The 14,612-nt window shown below is 46.9% G+C and overlaps 1 protein-coding gene across 1 annotated transcript; it reads left to right on the forward strand.

The window, feature by feature from the left end:
- The first annotated feature begins 1,772 nt into the window (after positions 1-1,772).
- Positions 1,773-13,953, forward strand: LOC117471160 (mitogen-activated protein kinase-binding protein 1-like). The gene is made up of 6 exons (XM_034115957.1): positions 1,773-1,830; positions 4,463-4,520; positions 5,221-5,391; positions 6,118-6,442; positions 10,166-10,326; positions 13,763-13,953. Exons 3-5 carry the CDS (start codon positions 5,230-5,232, stop codon positions 10,222-10,224), a joined length of 546 nt encoding a protein of 181 aa, XP_033971848.1. The 5' UTR covers positions 1,773-1,830; positions 4,463-4,520; positions 5,221-5,229; the 3' UTR covers positions 10,225-10,326; positions 13,763-13,953.
- Positions 13,954-14,612: the final 659 nt, after the last annotated feature.

Raw genomic sequence — 14,612 nt, forward strand, 5'->3', positions numbered from 1 at the left:
GACACAACATGATGAACTAGCAACTCATTCCCGCCTCGCTCTATAAGTATTTTATTCACATGGACCTACATTAGGAAAGAGACGTCTGTAAATCAGTGGATAATTAGATTGGAGGTAAATCAATGAACAAAAAGTACTGGCATTTAAATAGCCCTTATTGAACTCAAGGGATGGTCCCTGAATGCACCGCTCTGGATGTGATTGTGCCCCTGAATGCACCGCTCTGGATGTGATTGTGTCCCTGAATGCACCGCTCTGGATGTGATTGTGCCCCTGAATGCACCGCTCTGGATGTGATTGTGTCCCTGAATGCACCGCTCTGGATGTGATTGTGTCCCTGAATGCACCGCTCTGGATGTGATTGTGTCCCTGAATGCACCGCTCTGGATGTGATTGTGTCCCTGAATGCACCGCTCTGGATGTGATTGTGCCCCTGAATGCACCGCTCTGGATGTGATTGTGTCCCTGAATGCACCGCTCTGGATGTGATTGTGCCCCTGAATGCACCGCTCTGGATGTGATTGTGTCCCTGAATGCACCGCTCTGGATGTGATTGTTGGAAATAAAGTGCTATGCTATCTATGACTTTCTGCTGGAAGGACATTACTTCCAAAATCCTTTTTTTGGAGCAAAGACACCAATACAACATTTATTCAAATTACAAACTAAAATGCTGCTTTCTACTACTACTCTCCTTCGACTAATTCAATCATACCTTAGTGCAATAATGAAGTGTTATGCATATATGCAATATAGAGGTCATGATGATATTGCAAATTATGTGGAAATACAAAGAAATTCTGCAGCGCTACCAGACGTTTATTTTAGCTTTATGCACCACCTGTTCTCTTTATCCATCCATCCAAGGCTACTCTAAAGCTCTTCTCTGATTGGTTCCTACGCTCAGAGAGGGTGATGATGTCACAGGTGAGATGAGACCTGTTTCTCTGCTTTTCTTCTGCTCAGAGGTCAAAAGTCAGAGAGGGCTTTGATGTGACACACACACACACACACACACACACACACACACACACACACACACACACACACACACACACACACACACACACACACACACACACACACACACACACACACACTGCGTGTTATAGAGTTCTGTGAATGATGTCGTGATATCATGAAAGAAAGGGGCAAAAATGAAAATACTAAAGTTATGAACTAAGTGGAAATTATACTACTTGTTTGGTGTGTTTTTAGTCAGTGTGTGTCAGTGTGAGTGTGTGTGTGTGTGTGTGTGTGTGTGTGTGTGTGTGTGTGTGTGTGTGTGTGTGTGTGTGTGTGTGTGTGTGTGTGTGTGTGTGTGTGTGTGTGTGTGTGTGTGTGTGCCTTTGCCTTTGCCTTTGCCTATCAGAGCATGATCTGTTTATGAAGGTACATGTTGCACAGACTGAGTCACCAAACAGAGACTCATTAAACCTGCACACTGTTTATACAGCAGAGTGTGTGTGTGTGTGTGTGTGTGTGTGTGTGTGTGTGTGTGTGTGTGTGGTGTGTGTGTGTGTGTGTGTGTGTGTGTGTGTGTGTGTGTGTGTGTGTGTGTGTGTGTGTGTGTGTGTGTGTGTGCATGTTTTCTATGAAGTGTGTTTGTACATCGGGTGGGGAGCAGGTTTCTTTCTGGTTGTGTTTCTATTGGTTCATCGTGTTTTAACATGCTAACTTTTTGTGTGTGTGTGTGTGTGTGTGTGTGTGTGTGTGTGTGTGTGTGTGTGTGTGTGTGTGTGTGTGTGTGTGTGTGTGTGTGTTCAGGTGTGTCGTCGTCCTTTTGAATCCTCGGAAGAACAAACAGCATTACATCTTCAACAGTTCCAGGTAAGCCTTCGGCCAATCAGCTCTCACCTCACCTGCATGAAAGGTTTCAGGGTACAACAGGTGCTCAAAGCCTTCTTTCACGTGCAAAAAGCATTCAACAAAAACTTCATATTTATCATGCTTTTCCAAATAAAGGTAACTTAGTGTGTGGCGTGCAGCTCTAACTCCATTATGATTTACTCGACTTTTAAAGGAATTGTAAATTGTGTTTCTCAGTTCTGATTCTGTGTCTCAATTTAGCTGCGCTCACATTTGCTGTTTGAGTGCATAGTTGCTTCCCAAAGTGTGCGCTATAAGTATAAGGTTTATCCATTACGGTCAAAAGTTGAGCGTCTCACATGTAATGATCTCCATCATGGCTGCCTGGAGCTGGGATGGGTTCAAAGCAGAGAACATGTCTGCGCTGTGTGCTCTGCATGTGAGAGGGTCATCCCTCCAAGTCTATTATGAAAGAGCACAACCAGCTACTACACAAATAAGACGTATTCCTGAGTCTTTGAAGTATGTAATACTCGCACCCCTCGACTGGGGTTGCTAAGGAACCGTAGTTTATTTAATAGGGGTTAATTAAGCAGTGTATAATGAGTTAAACTGCTATGGATAAGTTGTTAGCTACAACACTACACGGTGACATTTAGTTTAGTGTGCACCAAGGGAAGTGACTGAAGACACGCCATCAAGGTCCATAAGGGAATGAAGGGTTGACTGTGGCTGAGAGGGCGTGCGGTCGACTTCCAACCAGCAGGTTGTTGGTTCGATCCCAGCCCGTGCAGTCAACATGTCGAGGGGTGTTTCTCAATGTCGAGGAAGGCTGCTCCAGAGCCACTATTTCAAGCATACTACGTCATCGAGTGCCGCCGAAGGACTGTTCCAATGTCCAGCATACTTGGAATTCTACCGAGGCTGCACATGAGTAGACTCTGCGGTCTTAAAATCCCCACAATGCTTTGCGCACGGACCAATTTCCAAATCTTTGGCGGAAAACGCGCTCCATTTAAGGCGGGGCCTCGCTTATGACTCACACCTGCACAGCTGTTAGCCTGTTAGCCTGTTAGCCTGTTAACCTGTTAGCCTGTTAGCCTGTTAACCTGTTAGCCTGTTAACCTGTTAACCTGTTAGCCTGTTAACCTGTTAGCCTGTTAACCTGTTAACCTGTTAATCTGTTAGCCTGTTAGCCTGTTAGCCTGTTAGCCTGTTAGCCTGTTAGCCTGTTAACCTGTTAGCCTGTTAACCTGTTAACCTGTTAGCCTGTTAGCCTGTTAACCTGTTAGCCTGTTAACCTGTTAGCCTGTTAGCCTGTTAGCCTGTTAACCTGTTAGCCTGTTAGCCTGTTAGCCTGTTAACCTGTTAGCCTGTTAACCTGTTAGCCTGTTAGCCTGTTAACCTGTTAGCCTGTTAACCTGTTAACCTGTTAACCTGTTAGCCTGTTAGCCTGTTAACCTGTTAGCCTGTTAGCCTGTTAGCCTGTTAACCTGTTAGCCTGTTAACCTGTTAGCCTGTTAGCCTGTTAACCTGTTAGCCTGTTAACCTGTTAACCTGTTAACCTGTTAGCCTGTTAGCCTGTTAGCCTGTTAGCCTGTTCCACCATTCTTCGTTTTCCGAGGCTAGGAAGGATTCTTGCCTCGCCTCTGAAGTAGGGATGCCAGAAACTGACCATGACCAAAATCGAAGATCGGACAGCCCTGGCGAATATTAATCGATTAATCGCCCCCCCCCCCCCCCCCCCCACGGGGAGGAGGAAAAAAAAAACACTGACAAATGGTATTCCGTTGTTTTCTTTTACTGGAACGTGTACATGGTACAAAAGGGCTCTTCAGGTAGAACAGTATTAATAATAGCATCATTGAAATAAATTAAATAAATAGCCTACTTTATGTGTGTATGTATGGGTGTAGGCGAGAGCGCAGCCGGTTAAGGATTAGTCCTGCCGCCGAAAAAACCCTTTCCGAGGGCACAGAGCACTGCGGAGCCCCTCAGCTAAATTAACCGCACTCTTCACCTCCCATTCACTATCGATATAATGGCAGGTTATGGTGACATAGGATTCAGTTGTGAGTGCCGTCCACCCGTCGGTGGTTATCGACACCTTTGAGACAGTTGATAAGAGTACGGCCCGGGACCCTGTAATCTGGTTCCACGTTTGCCATAAACTCAAGGAAACCGCCTCCTCCACGACGGAGAGGGAGGGGAGGGGAGAGGGAGGGGCGGGGGTCGGTGGTGTGTGTGTGTGTGTGTGTGTGTGTGTGTGTGTGGTGTGTGTGTGTGTGTGTGTGTGTGTGTGTGTGTGTGTGTGTGTGTGTGTGTGTGTGTGTGTGTGTGTGTGTGTGTGTGTGTGTGTGTGTGTGTGTGTGTGTGTGTGAGTGTTAGCTTCCCTCGAGCAAGTGGTGCTGCTCTGCATGAATGAGGTGTGAATGACTCGTAGAATGCAAAGCGCTTTGAGGGGTCCAGAAGACCTGATGAAGAGATTTCTAAGTACAGTCCATTTGGTGTAATGGGTCTATTTTGTCACAGAATGGCTTTCAACTCCTCACTGTTATACAATTCAAATACACCATGGTTCTCCTTTAGATCTGACCATGTCTGATGACGTGATTTGAAGCATGTGACCTTGTTCTCTCTTCCCGTTCTTCAGGAAGGCGATCACCACGTTAGCCTTTTCTCCAGATGGGAAATATGTGGTCACAGGAGAGGTGAGTCCTTCTGATGACCAGCAGGTCTTCAGGAGCCTGATCCAGGACCAGAGTTTACTCAGTTTAGGGGGGTTAGGGAGGGTCTTTAGTCTGTGTGTTGAAGACCCTGTTAAGACTTGTTTTTTAAGATGCATCTTGGCCAATCAGCAAAGGAGCACGCATGTATAGGAAGGAACAATGACTTAATATAAAATAAAATGACTAGATTCAAAACCAAAAAGCCCCAACCCAACAGAGAAACAACAGAAACGAGTCCTGGTGCAAACAGAGCAGGTCTGGAGGATTAGTGAGGAGGGTTAGAGGAACAGAAGGTCTCTCAGCATGATGAGGAGTCAACCTGCTGTTGTTACTAAACCACTGAATCATTATCCTATTAAACCATCACTGGGTACTGAGACGTACAAATACCATAAGAGACAAATGAATTAAACTGTAGATCAAAAGAATCAATGTCATTTGGAAATGAAAGACCAGAACGTGGAAGTAGTTCAATCAGTACCACGTTAAGTGTTTATAAAACATGTGTATTATTGACTGACTTGTGGCTGTTACCAGTGGAATGAGCTGCCTACACAGTTTAAGATGTTATTAAGTGTTTTCCAATACAGACTGAACAAGAAGACAGACTGTTACAGTTCAAGGACAATGCTCACATACTTGTATATATATTTGTAACCTTCTTCCTCCTCCTCTTCCTCAGAGCGGCCACATGCCGGCGGTCCGAGTCTGGGACGCTTCGGAGCGTCTGCAGGTCGCCGAGCTTCAGGAACACAAATACGGAATCTCCTGCGTCGCGTTTTCTCCAAACGGGAAATACATCGTCAGCGTGGGCTACCAGCACGACATGATGGTCAACGTCTGGAACTGGAAGGTAGTCAACGTTTGAGTGAATAATGTAGGAGGTTTTAATCAGATGAAACTGAACGACACACAGTACAAATATGCAAAGAAAACATCTTTGGAAAACTCGTTAAAACTGAGGATAGGTGGCTGATGGCCAGCAGGATGATGCGTTCAGGCACACGCTGTTGTTTTGAGTATTTATCTTGTGAGTAGTATTAAGTGTATACTTCTTTCAGGTTTAGCCATGAAATCCCTTAATTAGTTCATTTTCCAATGTGTTATTGTTGTTGTTTGGGGGTATCTGTAAACCAACCCCCCATCCTCATGACTCACACCAACAATGAAAACAACAATTATAAAATAACAAATACATATAATACAAAATATAAAATAGTCTGAAAAATTATTAATAATCAAAGGGAAAATACAAACTTATATTCTCAAATGATAAACACATTTTAAAATGAATTATAAATAACAGCGATCTACAAAGACATGATTATCGTTGTGTTTCTTGTTGTGTAGACATTGTTTCGTAGTCCAGGTGTTTATTAACGAGCATTTATATGAACCATTATTTCGAGAGACCACCGCCAGTAAACATACATTTGAGAGGGCCGACAATAGTCAATTGTATTCGATGTTATCTTCTTATTTTGCCAAAATGTTGTCTGTGAAAGTATATTGTAGTGAAACTGCTTTGTAATCCAGCGGACTGTTGTTGTTGTTGTTGTTTTGTGTGTCTTTCCATCAGAAAAACGTGGTTGTTGCAGCCAATAAGGTTTCCAGTAAAGTGACGGCCGTGTCCTTCTCCGACGACAGCTCCTACTTTGTTACCGCCGGTAATCGACACGTGAAGTTCTGGTACCTGGACCACGCTAAGACCTCCAAGGTGAACGCCACCGTGCCTCTTGCTGGGGCGTTCAGGGCTGCTGGGAGAACTCAGGAACAACTTCTTCAGCGATGTGGCGTGTGGTCGGGGGTAAACAGGGCCTCGTCCACTTTCTGCATCACTTCCTCCGGCCTGCTGTGCGAGTTCAACGGACCGGAGACTCCTCGACAAGTGGGTCGAGCTGAGGGTGAGTCACAGCATTTAGTTAAAAGAGACGTTTCCAACTCTATTCACCGTATGTAGCCCCGCCCCTTTTCCTACTTCCGGTTCAAACTCAGTTAAAATGTGTTCGTTCCTCCAAATTCAATGAACGTATCTGGGGCTATTTAGCTAGCGAACTAAGTTATCTATTTAACAAGCCGGCCAGCAAACATTAGCTTTCTAGTTAATAAACTATAGCTATAGTACGCTATCTACTTAAAAAGCTATCTAGCTGTCGAGGAAAAGTTGGCTATTTACTCCACATTTTAAGCTAGCTAACATTTGCTATCGATCAAACTTGCTAGTTAGCTTTCTTTAGCTACCGATCTTACAAACTAGCCAGCTAATGGTAGCTAACTTTTGCCAAATGGTTGCTCTCTCTTGTATTTGTAGAACAAAATGCTGTGTTACTGTTCAACCTGACTAACAATCATGAGAGCAGACATATAGAACGATACCTCTGCCAATCAGTGCTGATCAAAATGTAGGAGTAATTGTCCCCTCGCTACAGGCGTACCTCGCTACAGGCGTACTTCGCTACAGGCGTACCTCGCTACAGGCGTACTTCGCTACAGGCGTACCTCGCTACAGGCGTACCTCGCTACAGGCGTACCTCGCTACAGGCGTACTTCGCTACAGGGCGTACCTCGCTACAGGCGTACCTCGCTACAGGCGTACTTCGCTACAGGCGTACCTCGCTACAGGCGTACTTCGCTACAGGCCGTACCCTCGCTTACAGGCGTACCCTCGCTACAGGCGTAACCTCGCTACAGCGTACCTCGCTACAGGCGTACTTCGCTACAGGCGTACCTCGCTACAGGCGTACCTCGCTACAGGCGTACCTCGCTACAGGCGTACCTCGTACAGGCGTACTTCGCTACAGGCGTACCTCGCTACAGGCGTACCTCGCTTCGCAAGAGTACTCGCGACAGGCGTACCTCGCTACAGGCGTACCTCGCTACAGGCGTACCTCGCTACCGGCAGGTACCTCGCTACAGGCGTACTTCGCTACAGGCGTACCTACGCTACAGGCGTACCTCGGCTACAGGGTACCCTCGCTACAGGCGATACCTCGTACAGGCGTACTTCGCTACAGGCGTACCTCGCTACAGCGTACCTCGCTACAGGCCGTACCTCGCTACAGGCGTACCTCGCTACAGGCGGTACCTCGCTACAAGGCGTACCTCGCTACAGGCGCTACTTTCGCTACAGGCGTACCTCGCTACAGGCGTACCTCGCTACAGGCGTACTTCGCTACAGGCATACCTCGCTACAGGCGTACTTCGCTACAGGCGTACCTCGCTACAGGCGTACCTCGCTTCGCTACAGGCGTACCTCGCTACAGGCGTACTTCGCTACGCTACAGGCGTACCTCGCTACAGGCGTACTTCGCTACAGGCGTACCTCGCTACAGGCGTACCTCGCTACAGGCGTACCTCGCTACAGGCGTACCTCGCTTCGCTACAGGCGTACCTCGCTACAGGCGTACTTCGCTACAGGCGTACTTCGCTACAGGCGTACTTCGCTACAGGCGTACCTCGCTACAGGCGTACCTCGCTACAGTACTACAGGCGTACCTCGCTACAGGCGTACCTCGCTACAGGCGTACCTCGCTACAGGCGTAACTTCGCTACAGGCGTACCTCGCTACAGGCGTACCTCGCTACAGGGCGTACTTCGCTACAGGCGTTACCTCGCTACAGGCGTTACTTCGCTACAGGCGTCTCGCTACAGGCGTACCTCGCTACAGGCGTACCTCAGGGCAATGTGACCTCACTGTGTGTGTGGCTACAGGCGGAAACGCTGCTATTTGTTCTGATGAATATAATATATGATAGGATGTACTTTATTGATCCTAATGTGGGAAACGTTTGTGTTGCAGCAGCATACAAAGACAAGGCATTGCACATAAGAGAAATTAAAAGAGTAGAAATAAACAAGTCTAAAATGTAAACATCTCAAAATAGAAATAAAACAGCATTTAGAAAGTTGAGAATACACATGTTGGAATACAAATCTTCAGTTAACTAAATATAAAGCAGGATGTTATTTACATTAAGTGTGTAAGGAGTGGAATATTAAATATAAATATAAATGTGTGAGTTTCAGTCCAGTCAGAAGCTATGGAAGCTACTGCTAACTTTAAGTACTGAACTGTGTATATCTGCTCTAATGTGAAGTTCCTCCTCTTCCCCCTCGCTTCCTGTGCAGAGCGTCGACTCTGCGCCCGTAAGTCTCCATCTCACCGGGACTCAGTCAGTTCAGCCTGTGACTCCTTTACGAACATTAATATATAGAGTTTATATATAGTTTATATTATAGGCTGATCCTGTGATTACGGCTGTATTTCAACCTGAAAAGCCACTGTTTTGATGGCTCTTAAAACACATTAACATTCGAATAATTCAATAAGATGATAATCAGTAAATCATGAGCTGAACTGACTGACTCGGACCCGCCCACTTTCTTTCCTTCTCTCACCCCATTGGTCGGTTTCAAAGCACGCCGCTGTCATTCATACCCACACTCCACCTCCACGCTCAGATTCACAGCGGTCCCTGAACGCAACATCCACCGCCTCCTCCACCAACATCCAGCATCCACTCACCGCAGCAGAACTCCCACTGAACTCCTGATACTTCAAAGCATTGAAAATGCATTTAAACGTGATCTACTAGTGACTAGAGGCCATGTGTGTAGACTAGAATCTAGTCGACACACACGGCCTCATTCATGCTCTCACACACACACACACACAGTCACACACACAGTCTCACACACAGTCTCACACACAGTCACACACACAGTCACACACTGCTGTCATAGATTGCTTTGCATCTGCAGAGCGGTTAATACACACTGTCTCACTCTCTCTTTCTGGAGGAGCTCAGTAACACAGCCGCCTTTGTCTGGATCTTCTCCCACTCACATTCTCTCATTTACATGTTCAGTCTTTAAATCAGAGAAACACAAAGAACAAGTTCCTGCTGAGGGCACTGCGTCTGCAGAGGTGTCTTCATCATGACTGATATCATTTACAAACCGTTAGTGAAGACCCACAATTTACAAAAGCTGCAAACGTCCAGTATCTGACGGGCATCACGTACTCAACCTTAGCATCGTCCAATAATCAAACATTACACAGAGGTGGTGTTAATTATATTGAAAGAATATGTAACCCTAACCTTTCCTAAACATGTAATTAAATTGCCTTGTCTCGTACAGATCCTCATTTTTATATATTTTTCAATGATCATTTGAATAATATTCCAAAAAGAATAATTTCCTCTTTGGTTGAAAACATATCCCAACTACAATTCCAGTAAAAAAAATGGCAAATTAGTTGTTTTTTCCCCAAATCATGCAGCTCTATTTGGCAGAAACTTCATGAGGATGCTTTTCCTCACTGGTCACTCCGTCACGTGCACACACCTGACTCCAGGTGGACTTCACGTCATCGCAGGGTCAAAGGTCATCTGCATGGTGTCGTCATAACTCAGCAAGAAGAAGTGACGTTTATCATATTTGATTCTGACTCACCGTGTGCGCGTGTGTGTGTGTGTGTGTGTGTGTGTGTGTGTGTGTGGTGTGTGTGTGTGTGTGTGTGTGTGTGTGTGTGTGTGTGTGGTGTGTGTGTGTGTGTGTGTGTGTGTGTGGTGTGTGTGTGTGTGTGTGTGTGTGTGTGTGTGTGTGTGTCCATCCATCCCCAGGCGTCTCAGGCCACCTCCCTCTCGGTCACAGACGAGCTGATCTTCTGTGGATGTTCTGACGGGACGGTGCGAGTGTTCAGTCCCGTTAATCTTCACTTCCTGTGCACGCTGCCCCGCCCCCACTGCCTCGGGGCTGACATCGCCAGCATGACGGATGCCAGGTAACACACACACACACACACACACACACACACACACACACACACACACACACACAGGCATTATTCTTGTTTTATTTCTGACACTTAGTTAAATAAGTATGTCTGGAAATCAGACGGGTTTTCATGAAGGCAAGGCAAGTTAATTGATAAAGCACTTTTCAACACAAGGCAAAGCAAAGTGCTTTACAAAAGACATTAAGAGCATAAAACACATCAGAAACATTAAAAAGCAAAGATAATAAAACATGAATAACAGGAACATGAATACAAGTTACAGAGCCGTGTGAGATGTGAATAGTTCAATTAAAACACATGGCCAAATATGTATATATGTTCATTTTAATTCATTCAAGAAGCTAGGAAACAACATTGTGTCTTTTCCTTAAACTGTTAAAACTATTAAAGGTCCCGTCTCACGGCCCTTTCCACTGATCATAGTTCCATAGTTGAGCTCTACTAGAATAGATGTACATTGTTCAATGTTCCAAACTCTCATGGTTTCTCATACAGCATCTCTGTATAGTCCTGTGTATTCACTCTCTGTCCTACACGCCTTGTTGGAGCTCCCTGCCCCCCCCCTCCCCCCTGTGAGCCCACTGTGCTCTGATTGGTCAGCTCGCCCACTCTGTTCTGATGAGTCCAACACCGTTACAGCTGAGCATCAGGTTATGTTTTACAATGGCGTTGTTAGCAACCAGGAAATGACACCAGTAATGACAAACAGATGAGAATGCTGCGAGGGGTCTGGGTGCCGTGTTGGGGGACGTTGGGGGGCTCGCTGCTGCGAGGACTGCGGACAGTTTGAGCTGGCTTACTGGTGTGGTTTCCTGGTTGCTGCGTGGGGTCTGCGAGGACAGTTGAGGACACCGCGGAGCTCAGCCTGAACTCAGCCTGAGCACCATGGACACGGGAAGGGGGGTGCTGAGTGAGGGGGCTGCAGCAACCCCATCTGCGAGGCTCCACTAGCACCCCCCCCCAGCGCGTCACAGTTTCGCCGCTGAGAGAGTGTTTGTGTGTGTGTGAGGAGCTCCCAGGATTGGTCCATTTGGGCCCAATGGGTCCATTTGGGTATGGGCACGTCATGTACCCCAGGAAGGAACAGAGAGATGTCCTGCGAGGGTTCTGCGGCAGCATAGAGGTCTTCTCTGTGTTAGAGTGTTACTCATACAGGGTGCACTCTGAGGTTAGAGACTCTGCGTCTACATGGAGAAGCTACAGGGTGCACTCTGAGGGTTAGAGACTCTGCGTCTACATGGAGAAGCTACAGGGTGCACTCTGAGGGTTAGAGACTCTGCGTCTACATGGAGAAGCTACAGGGTGCACTCTGAGGGTTAGAGACGCTGCGTCTACATGGAGAAGCTACAGGGTGCACTCTGAGGGTTAGAGACTCTGCGTCTACATGGAGAAGCTACAGGGTGCATCTGAGGGTTAGAGACTCTGCGTCTACATGGAGAAGCTACAGGGTGCACTCTGAGGGTTAGAGACTCTGCGTCTACATGGAGAAGCTACAGGGTGCACTCTGAGGGTTAGAGACTCTGCGTCTACATGGAGAAGCTACAGGGTGCACTCTGAGGGTTAGAGACTCTGTCTACATGGAGAAGCTACAGGGTGCACTCTGAGGGTTAGAGACTCTGCGTCTACATGGAGAAGCTACAGGTGCACTCTGAGGGTTAGAGACTCTACAGCGTCTACATGGAGAAGCTACAGGGTGCACTCTGAGGGTTAGAGACTCTGCGTCTACATGGAGAAGCTACAGGGTGCACTCTGAGGGTTAGAGACTCTGCGTCTACATGGAGAAGCTACAGGGTGCACTCTGGGGTTAGAGACTCTGCGTCTACATGGAGAAGCTACAGGGTGCACTCTGAGGGTTAGAGACTCTGCGTCTACATGGAGAAGCTACAGGGTGCACTCTGAGGGTTAGAGACTCTGCGTCTACATGGAGAAGCTACAGGGTGCACTCTGAGGGTTAGAGACTCTACGTCTACATGGAGAAGCTACAGGGTGCACTCTGAGGGTTAGAGACTCTACGTCTACATGGAGAAGCTACAGGGTGCACTCTGAGGGTTAGAGACTCTGCGTCTACATGGAGAAGCTACAGGGTGCACTCTGAGGGTTAGAGACTCTACGTCTACATGGAGAAGCTACAGGGTGCACTCTGAGGGTTAGAGACTCTACGTCTACATGGAGAAGCTACAGGGTGCACTCTGAGGGTTAGAGACTCTGCGTCTACATGGAGAAGCTACAGGGTGCACTCTGAGGGTTAGAGACTCTGCGTCTACATGGAGAAGCTACAAGGTGCACTCTGAGGGTTAGAGACTCTGCGTCTGTCTACATGGAGAAGCTACAGGGTGCACTCTGAGGGTTAGAGACTCTGCGTCTACATGGAGAAGCTACAGGTGCTCTCTGAGGGTTAGAGACTCTACAGAGCGTCTACATGGAGAAGCTACAGGGTGCACTCTGAGGGTTAGAGACTCTGCAGAGCGTCTACATGGAGAAGCTACAGGGTGCACTCTGAGGGTTAGAGACTCTGCGTCTACATGGAGAAGCTACAGGGTGCACTCTGAGGGTTAGAGACTCTGCGTCTACATGGAGAAGCTACAGGGTGCACTCTGAGGGTTAGAGACTCTGCGTCTACATGGAGAAGCTACAGGTGCACTCTGAGGGTTAGAGACTCTACGTCTACATGGAGAAGCTACAGGGTGCACTCTGAGGGTTAGAGACTCTGCGTCTACATGGAGAAGCTACAGGGTGCACTCTGAGGGTTAGAGACTCTTGCGTACATGGAGAAGCTACAGGGTGCACTCTGAGGGTTAGAGACTCTACTCTACATGGAGAAGCTACAAGGTGCACTCTGAGGGTTAGAGACTCTGGTCTACATGGAGAAGCTACAGGGTGCACTCTGAGGGTTAGAGACTCTACGTCTACATGGAGAAGCTACAAGGTGCACTCTGAGGGTTAGAGACTCTGAGCGTCTACATGGAGAAGCTACAGGGTGCACTCTGAGGGTTAGAGACTCTACGTCTACATGGAGAAGCTACAGGGTGCACTCTGAGGGTTAGAGACTCTGCGTCTACATGGAGAAGCTACAGGGTGCACTCTGAGGGTTAGAGACTCTGCGTCTACATGGAGAAGCTACAGGGTGCACTCTGAGGGTTAGAGACTCTACAGAGGGTCTACATGGAGAAGCTACAGGGTGCACTCTGAGGGTTAGAGACTCTACAGAGGGTCTACATGGAGAAGCTACAAGGTGCACTCTGAGGGTTAGAGACTCTGCGTCTACATGGAGAAGCTACAGGGTGCACTCTGAGGGTCTACATGGAGAAGCTTCAGAACAAGGGGACGGGTCAGAACCAGGAAAGCATGACACAGGAGCTTAAAAGCAGCTGCAATGAAAATGTTTATTATTTGTGAGCCCTCTCTCTCTTTATCTCCTCAGTCAGCTGTTCACCTCCCGTCCGGAGGCTCGGTACCACCCACGGTGGCCGTGACCTACACCCCACGAGCCGATGGCTGTCGTGCGTCTACACGACCACAGCGTTTACGTTTGGGACGTCCGAGACCTGAAGGACCCTCGCAGGGCGGGAAACTCTACTCCGCCCTGTACCACTCCTCCTGTGTGTGGAGCCTGGAGGTCAGCGTTATTTCATTTATTAAATGTATTTACAAAGAAGGCACTCATTCCTCAGAGGTCAAAGGTCACTGAGCTGAACTGAAGTGGTCATACAAACTGAACCGTGTAAAGACACCTGTTTCTGCACCAAATGGGTTCCTTTGACTACGTCTTGGTAATTCTGTGTTTCCTCAAATTAAAAAACAATCATTTCAGTCACACATTTAAAAAGTGTTTTTTTTTGCAAGGTTTGATAAAACGGCCGGTTTTTTATTTAGAAACAGTTGAGGACATTTCAACAGTTGCAATGAAATATGCTTGCAGTTACAGGAGTAGTAAACATTTGCAATAAGGGAACAGTAAACATTGAACCCTCTCCTGATGTGCTCAAACTATTCTCTCAGTGGGATTCAGCAATAAGGAGTCACTTCATAATACTCCAGAATTCCACATTATAATAACTATTACATTACGTTACGTTACATTACATTACATTACGTTACGTTACATTACATTACATTACATTACATTACATTACGTTACATTACATTACATTACATTACATTACGTTACATTACGTTACGTTACATTACATTACATTACGTTACGTTACATTACATTACATTACATTACGTTACATTACATTACATTACGTTACATTACATTACATTACATT

This window comes from Trematomus bernacchii, unplaced genomic scaffold (assembly GCF_902827165.1).
Source record: "Trematomus bernacchii unplaced genomic scaffold, fTreBer1.1, whole genome shotgun sequence".
In the NCBI taxonomy this organism is placed as follows: domain Eukaryota; kingdom Metazoa; phylum Chordata; class Actinopteri; order Perciformes; family Nototheniidae; genus Trematomus; species Trematomus bernacchii.

Bases quoted from the DNA above. Each gene is read 5' to 3' on its own strand.
- LOC117471160 (XM_034115957.1), top strand. From the start codon at position 5,230: ATGCCGGCGGTCCGAGTCTGGGACGCTTCGGAGCGTCTGCAGGTCGCC. The intron at 5,392-6,117 runs GTAGTCAACGTT...TCTTTCCATCAG, and splicing joins TCAACGTCTGGAACTGGAAG to AAAAACGTGGTTGTTGCAGC. The intron at 6,443-10,165 runs GTGAGTCACAGC...ATCCATCCCCAG, and splicing joins ACAAGTGGGTCGAGCTGAGG to GCGTCTCAGGCCACCTCCCT.